Source organism: Filobasidium floriforme, assembly GCF_021052385.1.
Source record: "Filobasidium floriforme strain CBS 6241 chromosome Unknown HD553scaffold_4, whole genome shotgun sequence".
NCBI lineage: Eukaryota > Fungi > Basidiomycota > Tremellomycetes > Filobasidiales > Filobasidiaceae > Filobasidium > Filobasidium floriforme.
The window spans coordinates 1,171,885-1,183,291 of NW_025763625.1; the positions used below are offsets into that span (position 1 = coordinate 1,171,885).

At 52.9% G+C, this 11,407-nt stretch overlaps 3 protein-coding genes across 3 annotated transcripts; 2 read left to right on the forward strand and 1 right to left on the reverse strand.

Annotated features, from left to right (window-relative positions):
- The first annotated feature begins 4,891 nt into the window (after positions 1–4,891).
- Positions 4,892–7,587, forward strand: HD553DRAFT_181223 (uncharacterized protein). The gene is made up of 6 exons (XM_046176951.1): positions 4,892–5,670; positions 5,915–6,509; positions 6,605–6,648; positions 6,734–6,948; positions 7,033–7,051; positions 7,164–7,587. Exons 1-6 carry the CDS (start codon positions 5,217–5,219, stop codon positions 7,295–7,297), a joined length of 1,461 nt encoding a protein of 486 aa, XP_046039020.1. The 5' UTR covers positions 4,892–5,216; the 3' UTR covers positions 7,298–7,587.
- An 80-nt stretch (positions 7,588–7,667) lies between these two features.
- HD553DRAFT_348439 (uncharacterized protein) lies at positions 7,668–9,023 on the reverse strand. The gene is made up of 4 exons (XM_046183377.1): positions 8,770–9,023; positions 8,577–8,632; positions 8,195–8,274; positions 7,668–7,872 (listed from the first exon to the last, which is right to left on the reverse strand). Exons 1-4 carry the CDS (start codon positions 8,921–8,923, stop codon positions 7,782–7,784), a joined length of 381 nt encoding a protein of 126 aa, XP_046039021.1. The 5' UTR covers positions 8,924–9,023; the 3' UTR covers positions 7,668–7,781.
- A 468-nt stretch (positions 9,024–9,491) lies between these two features.
- On the forward strand, positions 9,492–11,365 carry HD553DRAFT_330871 (putative mitochondrion protein; the record flags this gene model as incomplete). Its single annotated transcript, XM_046181990.1, has 6 exons — positions 9,492–9,507; positions 9,617–9,882; positions 10,043–10,101; positions 10,312–10,728; positions 10,869–10,952; positions 11,126–11,365. The coding sequence occupies 6 exons, from the start codon at positions 9,492–9,494 to the stop codon at positions 11,247–11,249; spliced, it is 966 nt and encodes a 321-aa protein (XP_046039022.1). The 3' UTR covers positions 11,250–11,365.
- Positions 11,366–11,407: the final 42 nt, after the last annotated feature.

Sequence of the window (11,407 nt, forward strand, 5' to 3'; positions counted from 1 at the left end):
TCGTAGTCACTGTGAAGTCGGGTGCTTGAAAAAGTGAATGGTGATAAAAACATCCCCGCCGGGCCTGCCGTGGGGGTACAACAAATGATGAGCCAATAACAACACAACCGTACGTCTAATCAGTCGGGGTCCAGAGCAAAGGCTGCTCTCCGTTCTGCCTCGCGAGCTCGGCTTCCCAACCTCCCTCCGGGACGGTCTCGACGGGTTGCACCCGGGCACCAGAGACGTTCATCCGCCCGTTGTTCCTACCCTTGAACCAAGCAGGGGCAGGGACCCTCTGATTGGGACAGTTGACGGCTACATGGCCGTGTTGGAAACACCGGTAGCAGGGGTCGTTCCGCCTCATCCTGCCCGCGTCGAGTTCCATGGGGGCAGCGGTGGAAGCGTTGGCGGCGGGGGTAGGAGTCGCAACGGTAGTATTGACCACAACGGGGTTGCGGGGAGCGGAGTGGTTGCTCGCTTGTCGGTTACCGCCCGAGTGGTAGCGGTTTCCCAAGGACGCATGCCTTCTGGCATCCGCCTGATCTTCGTACCGGCGGCATTCCATTTGGAATTCCGCCAAGGTCATTGTTTCTTGGCCCGGCATAGGGACGATGGCGTCTTTGAACGCTTGGTTCAGGTTGGCCCTGAACAGCATCCGGCGAGAGTATTCGCAGACGTTGGGGAGGAGGGCCAAGAGGTCGTTGTACTCGGTGATGTACGTCGCGAGGCTCTTGGTGCCCTGCCTTAAGTGAACTAATTCGGCCTCAGTTGCCGCGATGTTTCGTCCTCCACCATAAGTGGAGATGAGCAGTTGCTCGAACTGCTCCCAGGTAGCCGGCACTCGGCCCGTGGAGTACTCCCGAGCCCAGTCGGCGGCCTGTCCTTCCATGTACGACTCCGCGTACATCATCTTCAGGCGGTCAGTAACATAGACGCCCGGTTTGACCTCGAATTCCCGGTTGCATTGGTCCAGAAACCCTCGGACCTTCTCCTTCTTGCTGCCATCGAACTTGTCCGGCGTTCCAAACTTAAACAGTTTGGCCCGGGCCTCGTCCGAAGACGGCCGCGACTCCCTTGCCCTCGCCAACTCCAGCACCTGGATTTGCATGTTGGCCATCATTTGAAAGAGGGCGTTCAAATCCGGCGCGGCGGCAGCGGGGGTCGCAATGGCTGCGGGGTTGCTCGCAGGAGAAGTTGGTACCACTTGTGGGGGGACCGTTCCCATGTTGTTGGCCGGCGTGGCCTGCGTTTGAGGTTGCTGGTTGGCAAACACCCGCAATTCGTTTGCGGTGGTCTCCGTTCCGGAGTCCGTCGTTCGCAACCACAAAAACCTTCCCTCCCCATCTACCTGCTGGCTTTGTCCATCCTCGGACAGCACAGGCGAGATCCCTGGCGGGATTCCTTGGGGGGTCCCATCGGGACGGAAACACTGGGTGAACGAAGTGTTCATCGCGTAGGGGTTTCTAGTCGGGGTGAAGTTTGTAGATCCGTTATTCTATTAGGCTTGCCTGCAAGCCTGGAATAGTATCACACGGGACTAGAAGGTAAGGGTAAGGTAATGAATGTAATAACGGATGTAGTACAACTAGTACTACATTACAGTAACACATAGGGGGTGTTCTAGATATACTCCGTACGGGAACTCCCATCGGAGGTCCCTGTAAAACTACCCGACGCGGATGTTTGATACGCGTACCGCGGATACTATAACAGAACCTCGGTGCTAGGTCTGCTTGATCGGATGTATTTTCTAGTCAGAGCTCTCAGGACGAGAATCGTGCTTCGTCTGGTGCTGGTCGATCTTTAGCCGTTGCCTTTAGATCCTTGAATAACGATTCGTCAATCGTAATTCGTCCGGTTGGTGTGAGTGGTTACTACGATTCGATAATCGTCACTCGTGTAGGTCTCTGTGTGGTAGCTAGTCGCGATAGTCGATTCGTCCTACGTATCGACCTAAGAACCAATACCACTTCGTCGTACGCAAGGGTAAAGAGATAGGGAAGTGTACTTAACGAGTAGCCGTGCACTGCGTGCTCGATAAGGGGTAAGGCGGTGGAAAATGTTGTTCTGTAGTCTTTGTTTGTAACCTCTTCGTCTAGCGTATGCTAAGATTCAAATGTAATAACGAGCTTGAACTTCTAGTTGAAAGGATACAACTGCTATCGTTCTTCTATCCTATCGAGCTATAAGTACTGCGCTCGTTTCTCCTTTCGTGCTTCCCCAACGATCGTCCAACGAATCGTATTTTGTCCTTACTCGAGTAAACCGGAAAGGGAAAGCACGCCTGCTGTTGACTTCACCTAGGTCCCCGTCTGTTCTCTAAGGTCCGTCACATTACCCGATTCAATGCTAAGGTCGTACGTCCCTCTCATCTTGGTGAATCGTCCGCCATTGTTTTGGCAAAGGTGGAGAACGTCGGTGGTCGATCCTCGCTGTCTTTCAATCACCGGCGTATCGTCTAAGTCGGATATCGTTCCTTGTTTTTGCTTTTGTCTTTTGTCCATCGACGATTGTCGATTCGTCCTTTGTCCCTGCATTGAACCTTGTAATTGCTTCCCGTCCCTATCCAAGGTCGTTTCGTCTTTTGTGTAGGCAGACGTCCGTTCCTTCAATGTCTGTTCCCCAACGTATCGTTCTTGACTTCGTCCTTGTACCTGTCACCTCCGGTGAGGTCGGTTACCTCGAATAGTTTGACAAGGTCGATTTGTGAATTGTATGACGTGTCAAGTGTCGGGATGAGCGAGGTGAGGAAGGCAGAAGCGCGCGCGCGCTTGTCGAATCGTGTTTCGTGATTGTCGCGCGTGATAACTTCCATGACGTGTCAAAGGTTTGTTGTAGACGGAACCGAGGTCGAATCGTGTTTCGTGATACCTTGTCGTCGGGAGTTACTAGGTTCGTGACAGTAACATATGATAATTCTTCTTGGGAAAGAAGAGGAAATACATGAAAGTAGAAGAGTACAATCATTCTGGTTTGGTCTGCTATATATACTAATTCAGAATAGAGCCGGGGGTCTAACTTGGTGTGCTATGGCATGACCATAGTGCAACCATGGTGTGGCCAAGTCGGTATGACCATGGTGTAACCATGGTCTGACTATAGTAGGGCGGGTTGGTATGACCATGGCAGTACCATGGTCTACCTAATTAGGCTGGTCCGTAACAGCTTGGATCCGGTGATCTCACAGTAATCGCTGGCTCCCATGGTATCACAGTTGAGAGACTGGAGAACCAATGTGTCCAGGTTCTTTCTGGCCATCCCCCTGCCCATGGCATTGGACACGTTCTTGGATATGCTGGGTAGACCGATATCCTCAAAGTCTTCTGGGGTTGCGAGCGGCCCAAAAGAGTTGGTCCGAGTGGTCAGGTACGTTTTCATCCTGGCCTTCGTACAAGGGACATGCGTTTCGATCTGTCGATGCAGCCGGTTAGCCATTGAGGTATCCATCAACCCGACCTTGCCGACTCACCCTCTTGATCATGTGTTGTCAATTGACTGATGATCAATTCCCTTCACTTTTAGTTTGATCAAGTCAACAAAGGCTTGGTTGTAGTCAATTTTGGCTTCCTTGTCAGCAGGAGGAGAAGGCTTGTTGATAGGCTCAGAGATCTCTTCGATGAAGGCGTTGTGTTGAGCTCCACTATCATGATCTTTTTGATGAAGCCACCATGTTGATCTCCTATGAAGGGGTCAAGTACGTTATGGTTAGGGTCGTTTATATATTGGTTCAATTGGACGAGCCAGTAATTGCCATCAAGGTCGGGTTCCGGCTGAGGCTGGTACAAAGGTGGAGGAGTGTAAGCTGGATGAAATGGGACGAAAGGTTCATTTGGGGGGCTATGCAACCTGTTACGGTTGTTGTGGTCTTCTTCCAAGAGTTGAGCGGGAGCAGGATTGTACGGCCCAGGGATGCTGCCAAACCTGGGAATGTCTCTGATTGACGCAAAGTCGCTGTTGGTCCTTGCATCAGGTTGATAGGTTCCATTTTTTCCCTTAATGCTGTCTCCCTTGCTTTGGTGTTCGTAGAATGACCCGTCGTTTGGACGAAAGGCATAATAAATACACTTGGTACCTCTGCAGATGGTTAAGATCCATCCCAATCTGCCGCTGATCCAACTTTCCAACCCCCTTGAGAACCTCAAGGACAGTGCGGTCATTGTTAGGCAAAGCGGAGCAAGCTCAGTTGGCAATAGGGCCAGCCATTTGTAAAATCTTGCGAAATTTGACATCGGAAGGCCTATGCTCATAGTCATCCTAATCAGTCAGAAGAGCCCGATCCGCCCCAAAGTTGCCCCTGAATTCTTCTTTGCAGAGGCAAACTCGGAAGGTTCCACCCGTTTCAGGGCTTGTGTGCTTCGTCTCGATAGTTGATGAGGTCCCCCGGTGTAGTTGACTTGGTAGACCCGGAGAATAGTGATACTGGGGTTGTCCCCTACCAACTGTTGATTAGCAGTCAACGCCCTTTGTCGGGTGTGAGGGGTTATCTCATCGGTACAGGTGGAGGGATCATATCTTCTTCTGAATATTGGTGTTCCCATCCAGATCGGATCTGAGGAAAGTATTAGCTGATTGGGTGCAAACATGCATTATCGATATAACAATGTTAGCCCCGTAGCTTTAACCTAACCCTGTTTCCCTCTCCACCGATCTTGGTTCCACTCGACGACTTCATTCCCGGCCTCCTTCAACATGCTCCCTACCAGCTACCGACTCGTCAGCTACAATCCACTTAGGCCTATCGGCAAGAATCGATAATTAATAACGAACCGGGAGCCGACGTCGATACCTGCATCGCCGGGCGGGATCACATCTACCCAGAGGTGGACGGGGATGGACGGGGTTCGGACTTTGACAACCACCCTCGACCGACAGTCTTCGGCATCCTCAATCGTGAACCTCGACAAGGAAAGTGGATCGTTGTAGGGCAAAGGTGGACTCAACTCGGGCGGGGCGGTCGATTCGAGGGCAACGGGAAAGGGTTAGAGGGGGCAGGATGTTCGAAGGTCGTCGATATACTCTGATCTGAATTGGAGAAGAAGGTACAGGAAACTCTTCTGACCGGACTATGCTCTAGCCTACTAGCTACTAGCCTGGCCATATACACCGTCTTGTCCGAAAACGAAACCGGAAACACACACACACGCTCGAACCATCTCCTAAACGCACCCTCTACCACCACCACCACCACAGCTACAACCACAACCACAACCACAACCCGAACTACGACCCCAGCCATGCCCCCTCCTCCGACCGGCTCAGGTTTCCAACTAACCGACGACCCCACCACCCCCCAGACCTCCGCTACCATCCCATTCAGATCACTCATCCCCAGCCCTTCTCACCCCCGGATCAAGGGTATCGGACACCATACGGCCTCTTCTTGGTGCGAATCCAGGAAAGATATCCCCGAACCAGGCTGGCTCATCAACCGGTTAGACTACCAGAACCTCCATTCCGTCGAGGGTAATGAAGGTCCCTACAAGGGGTTCTCAACCGACGGGGACCCGAACCCAAACATATTCCGATATGGGGAGGATGAAGGTGCCCCAGTACACGAAGCTGTAAAAGCGGTCAAGGTTTTATGGAGCAAGTTGGGTAAAAGGGAGAGGAAGGAGTGCAGGATGGGGGATGTGAGGGGGGATGAGAGGGTGAGGGTTTGGAGTAATCCGGAGTTGTATGTTAATCCTGGTGAGTCGGCAGGGGTGATTCTTTGGTGGGCTTAGGGGTTGTGGGGGAGTGGGAGAGTGGGGGAGTGGAGTGGTTCGGGGTGGAACAGGGTTCGGCGGTCGGATACTGATTCTCGTATATTGGATTTTTTGATTCTGCTCCGCTGGATCGTCGACTACCTACGACCTACAACCTATCTATAATCTACCACGCCACTACCTTCTACCTTCGACCCACCATCTACTTTGCACGTTCCGACCCCCAGGCGGTATCCGCCTAGACGCCCCCCAAACCTCCCCCCAAACCCAAGCCCTGATCCACGATATACTCAAAACTTCCCTTTCCCCCGAAGGATACGCAAAAGCACTCGGGTGTACGTGGACGAACGCGTTCTTAGGGGAGCTCGTAGGGGGGAAAGGGGTGTTGAATGAGCATAGTTATAATTTCCGGTTGTTCTTGCCGGAGTCGCCGAAGAAGTCGGGGTCAAGGTCGGGGTCGGGGTCGGAGTCGGGGTCGAAGTTGGATGGGAAGGAGGCGAATGGTGTTGCAGACGATGATGATGCGCTGGAAGACCTAGACCTGTTGACCCGGCCCTGGGGATGGAGTTTCTTCGGCCACCACCTCTGCCTGAACGTCGTCTTCGTCGGCAAGCGCATGATCGTCGGACCGACGTTTATGGGCGCGGAACCTGATCGAATCGACACAGGCCCACATGCGGGGACGAGGTTGTTCACACAGGAAGAGATCCGGGGGTTGGATTTGATGCGGGATTTGAGTGAGGAGAATAGGAAGAAGGCGCAGGTGAATGTGGATATGAAGGAGGGGCTGGGGGAGGGGAGGTGGAACCCTTTCGATGAGAGGTGAGTAGCGAAGAGATAGGTTGTTTGTGCGAGTGATGTCTTTCGGGTGAGGGGCTGATGCGGGATCTCGTCGTTTTTTGTTTCGTATTTTACAGGCACCTGGGAGGCGCTCGGCAGGATAACAGGATCGTTCCCTTCGGTGAGCCCTCATCTTCGCCATGTCACAAACTGTTCCGTCCATCCAACTGAACCCTCTCTTGCTCGTCGCCTGTCGCGCCTGGCAGAAGGCCTACCCATCTCCCAGATGACCGAACCCCAGCGCGAACAGGTCTGGTCCATCCTCCGGGCGTTCAACTGTTACCTCCCCGCCAAACCGCTCGAGGCGAGGATGAACAGGTTGAGGTCGGTCCAGGAAGAGACGTACTTTGCGTGGATAGGAGGGTACGGGCTGGGGGATCCGTATTATTTCAGGATCCATTCGCCGATGACTTTTTGCGAGGTGAGCGCCGGGCCTTCCTTGGGGTGATTTACTGAATAGAGGCTGATTCCGTATCGCTTGGATCTTCCGTGAACAACCTCGTAGTTCGATTTTCACTGTGGGAGTAAGTAGACTTGATACCGCCAGCCATCCCTCGAGCGCTGGCAACGTCCTACTTCTCTTCTCTTTTCCGGTGAAGCTGACGTACAACCTTCTCTTGCCGCCCGCGTGCATAGTCTTCCTGACCAACACCTCCCCGGCGAAATGTCATATCCACACGATCAACCGGTTGCCGAACTGTGAGGATTACGGCAAGGCGTTGATCGCGCAGTGGGAGAGGGAGAATGCGAAGAATGGGAACGGGGAGTGAGGTGCTTGACTGTGGGAACGTTCCGAGTTGCGAGTTGCGAGTTGCGAGTTGGTACTTGTGGGAATCACTTTTTTTTGAAACGACGTCGTTTTGAGCAGGAGCTCGATAGCGTCTCGTGATGTGTAAATCGATGCATGCATGCAGTGAAAGGTGATCGATCGATCGATCAGCAAAACCCAATTGGGCTCGTACTGTAGTCGTAGCAGAGTCACAACGCATAGCCATGCCATGTCCGGCTGTATGAAATGCGTACATAGCGATGAACATCATGCATATATATTCATTCTAAGCGTACAATTTCGAAGCACGAGCACGAGCGATCGAGCACGGCCGTTCTATGCACGAGTCGATGGACTCGAACCCGGAGTATCGGTATCGGGATATCGAGGTTTCGAGGTTTCGAAATTGCGGCGGGGTACCCGGGGGCACGTCAAGGTCAAGGGAGAGTTAGGAGAGGGCGTCGGGGGTGAGGCGGGAAAAGGTTCTAGGCCATAATCTCATCGATCTTCCCCTTCAAGAACGTCACCACAGCTTCGGGACCTTGGTCGACTTGGAGGCCTGTTGGAATGGCCGCGCTGCGATCATCAATTATCATGTTAGGGGGACGTTATGGGGGGGTTTCGTAAGCACTTGATCTTGACATCACTCTGGAAGACATATTTGCCCGTCCCGTACTCGACGAAGAGGGGAGAGAGGGGACGAGAGGAGGATAGAGAAGACGAATAGAGAGGGACGAGAGGACGACAGGAGAATAGAGAGGACGAGAAGACGATCGAGGGATAGAGAGGGATACAGGGGGAAACAAAGGACGAGAGTGGAGGACAGAGACGAACAAAGAAGACGATCGAGGAATAGAGGGGAATACCAGGAAGGGAGAAGTAGAAAGAGAGGACTCACGTCCTAATCCCAGGAATAGTGTCCCGAGCGATCTGTTGGATCTCGGCTTGTTGTTCGGGGGTCCACATCGATGCGCAGAACTGCGGGTTGTTTTGTTGTCGTTGTTGTTGTTGGGAGTTCGGTTTGGGGTCGGTTGTTGATGGTTCGGGGGCGAAGTTTTCACCAGCAAGAAAAAGTAAAGAAGAGAAGAGAAAAGAAAAGAAGAGGACGATAAGGATGTCAGCAGGGGGAGGGGTGGGGTGTTTCGCTCCGCGGGCATGAGATAGCGATCGTGCGGCGAAGAGATGAAGAGGATGGGAAGAGCGAAGGGTGGAAGGGGAGAGAGGTGGAAGGGAGAAAGGAAAGGAAGGGACAGAAGGAAAAGAGGAGAAGCGGGACTTACGAGGATCCCAGGCGGAGGTTGGATGGAGAGTAAGAGCGGTTTTACGCCTTCGATGGCTGTCGTTTCATCATACATCATAACGCCACGCAACGCAAAAATACAAAAACAATCAGAGTTGAGTCGACGCCCGGAAATTCGCTTTTCGCCCTTCCACGACCTAGACAAAAAGACCTAGAACTCGACCCGGACTCACTATCAGAATTCCCAGCATGCCTGATATTATACCTATTCTTGACGTCCTCGATCAGGATCCCGATGAGACGTTTGGCGCGTTCGGGGGCGGTGTTTACGGAGACGAGGTTGATCGGCTCGGCGGTTCGGGTAGTAGATGGTGTGCTGGTGGACATGATGTATCGACGAAAAGCAGATGCAGATGGAAGAGAGGTTTGCGCTAAGAAGTTGAGGTTGGTGTTGTTGATCAGGTGTTTTCGTGCACGTGCAGTGAACATCGCTCAAGGTCGATCATCGACGATACTGGATTTAGGAGACTATAGCTGAGCTTACCTGCGTCTCTACAGAAGTACTTGGACGTCTTGTCTTGTCCGGGACGGGGCCAGCCGGGAATGTGACCCTCGGCATGAATAGGGGTCGATAGGGGTAGCAAACTTGAGAAAGTGGACTGTTGTGGCGCGCGGGCAAAGTGGACGGCGGGGCTCGCGCTTGGTGTGTGGCGTGTTGATGTGTTTCGGGTCAAACGACGACGACGAGGACTATTCTCCCTCTCACCTCGCGATGATAATAATGATGAAGGATGAAAGGAATTCATCGGGTCGGTGGTACGCTCTCCATCCCGTCTTTCGAGTAGAGAAAAGAATGTTCAGACGCCTCGTCTCTACCTCTACCGGGAACCTCACTTTTACTCATACCGGAAACTTTACTTCAAGTTCACAACGTACGAACAGATCATATTCTAAGATGGCTTCTTACAACCGTGAGTGGCTGCCCGAATAACAGGGCCATGTCGATGTCATCAAATCTTGGCTGATAACGATCGCCCCTTCGGTTTCCGCCTTACGACCTGTCGCTTGTGCACTTCCCAGGACTCGTCCGGTTCATCCCCAAATCCACCTCCACCTCCACCTCCGCCTCCACCTCCTCCGACGAACCTCTTATAGGAGAACCATGCGACCCAACCCTCGACGTCGGATTAGCCTCATACAATTCCCAGCCCATCCACGTATCCACCTTCACTGGAAGCTCTGTCTTAAGCCCCGGGCAGAGGACGGGGGAGAAGGTAATGGTGGGGAGGATATTGAGTCCGTTAAGTGAGGGGGAGGTGGGGACTATCAGGTGTATCGGGTTGAACGTACGTTACGTTTTATCAGGTCGAGTTCTCTTTCTCTTTCTCTTTGAGCGATGTTCCTACAGTACAGCTATTGTACAGTATGCTATAGGCGGATTTTTTCTTTGGCTGATGCTGACGCGACGTGCTGGTTTGGTTTGGTTCGGGGGGGGGGGGGGGATAGTATATCAACCATGCGAAAGAGGTTGGGATGGATATCCCGATCGTTCCTACGTTGTTCATGTGAGTCCCGGGCCGTCCATCCGATCCTCACTTGATAATCTCTCGCAATCGCCTCGCCTCGCCTCGTCTCGCCTGAGTTCCCAAGCTGATCTACCCGCTGTGTACTCTTTCCACCTCCCATTTCCTCTGACGCTCTGTGGTGCTCTGTGTTAAACCGTGTCATGGAACCGAAAAAAAAAAAAACAATCAAACCGCTATACTCTACAATAGGAAACCAGCGACCGCCCTCGCAGACCCTTACCCAGCCCCGACCGTCATCCCAAAGGCTTTCGTAGGAGATCAGGCGGCGGATTACGAAGCCGAGTTCGTCATCGTCATCGGCCACCACCACCACGACCCTTCGAACCGCAAGGTTTGCAAAGATGTTTCCGAGGAGAACGCTATGGACTACGTAGCGGGCTATACGGCGGCCAACGATCTGAGCAGCAGGAAACGGCAGTTCGAGACGAGTCAGTGGGGGTTCAGTAAGGGGTTCGATGGGGCTTGTCCGATTGGGCCGGCGTTCATCCCTAAGGAGGCCGTAGGAGGGATGGGGGACGCAGTGGGGAAAAAGGGGGGGTTGAATTTGAAGGAGGTGACAATTAGGGGAGCTAGGAATGGGGTTGTTTGTCAGGATAGTACGCTCGAGTGAGTCCCTCTCCCCCCCTCACATTGTCTCTACCTTTTCTACGTCGTCGAGTTTTCGCTCGGTTTGGAGGTGAAGTGCGCTGACCCATGATTCGATGGTCTCTGGTGGTTGATACGGTTTTCGACGGCGTTCTTTGTAGCGACCTGATCTTCTCTGTACCCAAGATCGTGGCTTTCCTGTCTCAAGGGACGACCCTGAGGCCGGGGACGATCATCTTGACAGGGTGAGCGTGATACGCATCAATTTCATCGCCTTTGCAATCGAAATATAAATCCGACCAAGCACCAAGCTGATCACAAAACACGACACGACACGACACGACACGACATGGCCTGTTCTTTTTGTTTTCCCTCAACATCATATTCTTACCCGTCACCGTGCGATGCGATGATTCAGTACCCCTGCGGGCGTCGGATGGTCGTCGACACCGAAGAACCTCTTGCAAGATGGGGACGAGTTTAGCGTTTACGTCTCGCATGGCGTGGGCACTCTGATCAATAAGATCCAGGAGGAGAAGTAGAAATCGCACAGTAGTACTCGTAGGGAGGTGGATTTAGGTATCGCGGTCGGGGTTGTATTATTGTGGCCGTCACGCCTATGCGCTGTATGATCCAGATCTATGCATCCGTCATGTGGCCGCCGATGTTTGTTGTGGACCAGCCCCAAGGGTGGAAGAGG

What these genes read in the sequence shown, in the direction of transcription:
- HD553DRAFT_181223 (XM_046176951.1), top strand. Translation starts at nt 5,217, where the DNA reads ATGCCCCCTCCTCCGACCGGCTCAGGTTTCCAACTAACCGACGACCCC. An exon ending in GGAGTTGTATGTTAATCCTG is followed by an intron (nt 5,671 to 5,914) that starts GTGAGTCGGCAG and finishes TCCGACCCCCAG; the next exon opens with GCGGTATCCGCCTAGACGCC. An exon ending in TGGAACCCTTTCGATGAGAG is followed by an intron (nt 6,510 to 6,604) that starts GTGAGTAGCGAA and finishes CGTATTTTACAG; the next exon opens with GCACCTGGGAGGCGCTCGGC.
- HD553DRAFT_348439 (XM_046183377.1), bottom strand. Translation starts at nt 8,923, where the DNA reads ATGTCCACCAGCACACCATCTACTACCCGAACCGCCGAGCCGATCAAC. An exon ending in GCATGCTGGGAATTCTGATA is followed by an intron (nt 8,633 to 8,769) that starts GTGAGTCCGGGT and finishes ATGAAACGACAG; the next exon opens with CCATCGAAGGCGTAAAACCG. An exon ending in AACCTCCGCCTGGGATCCTC is followed by an intron (nt 8,275 to 8,576) that starts GTAAGTCCCGCT and finishes AACAACCCGCAG; the next exon opens with TTCTGCGCATCGATGTGGAC.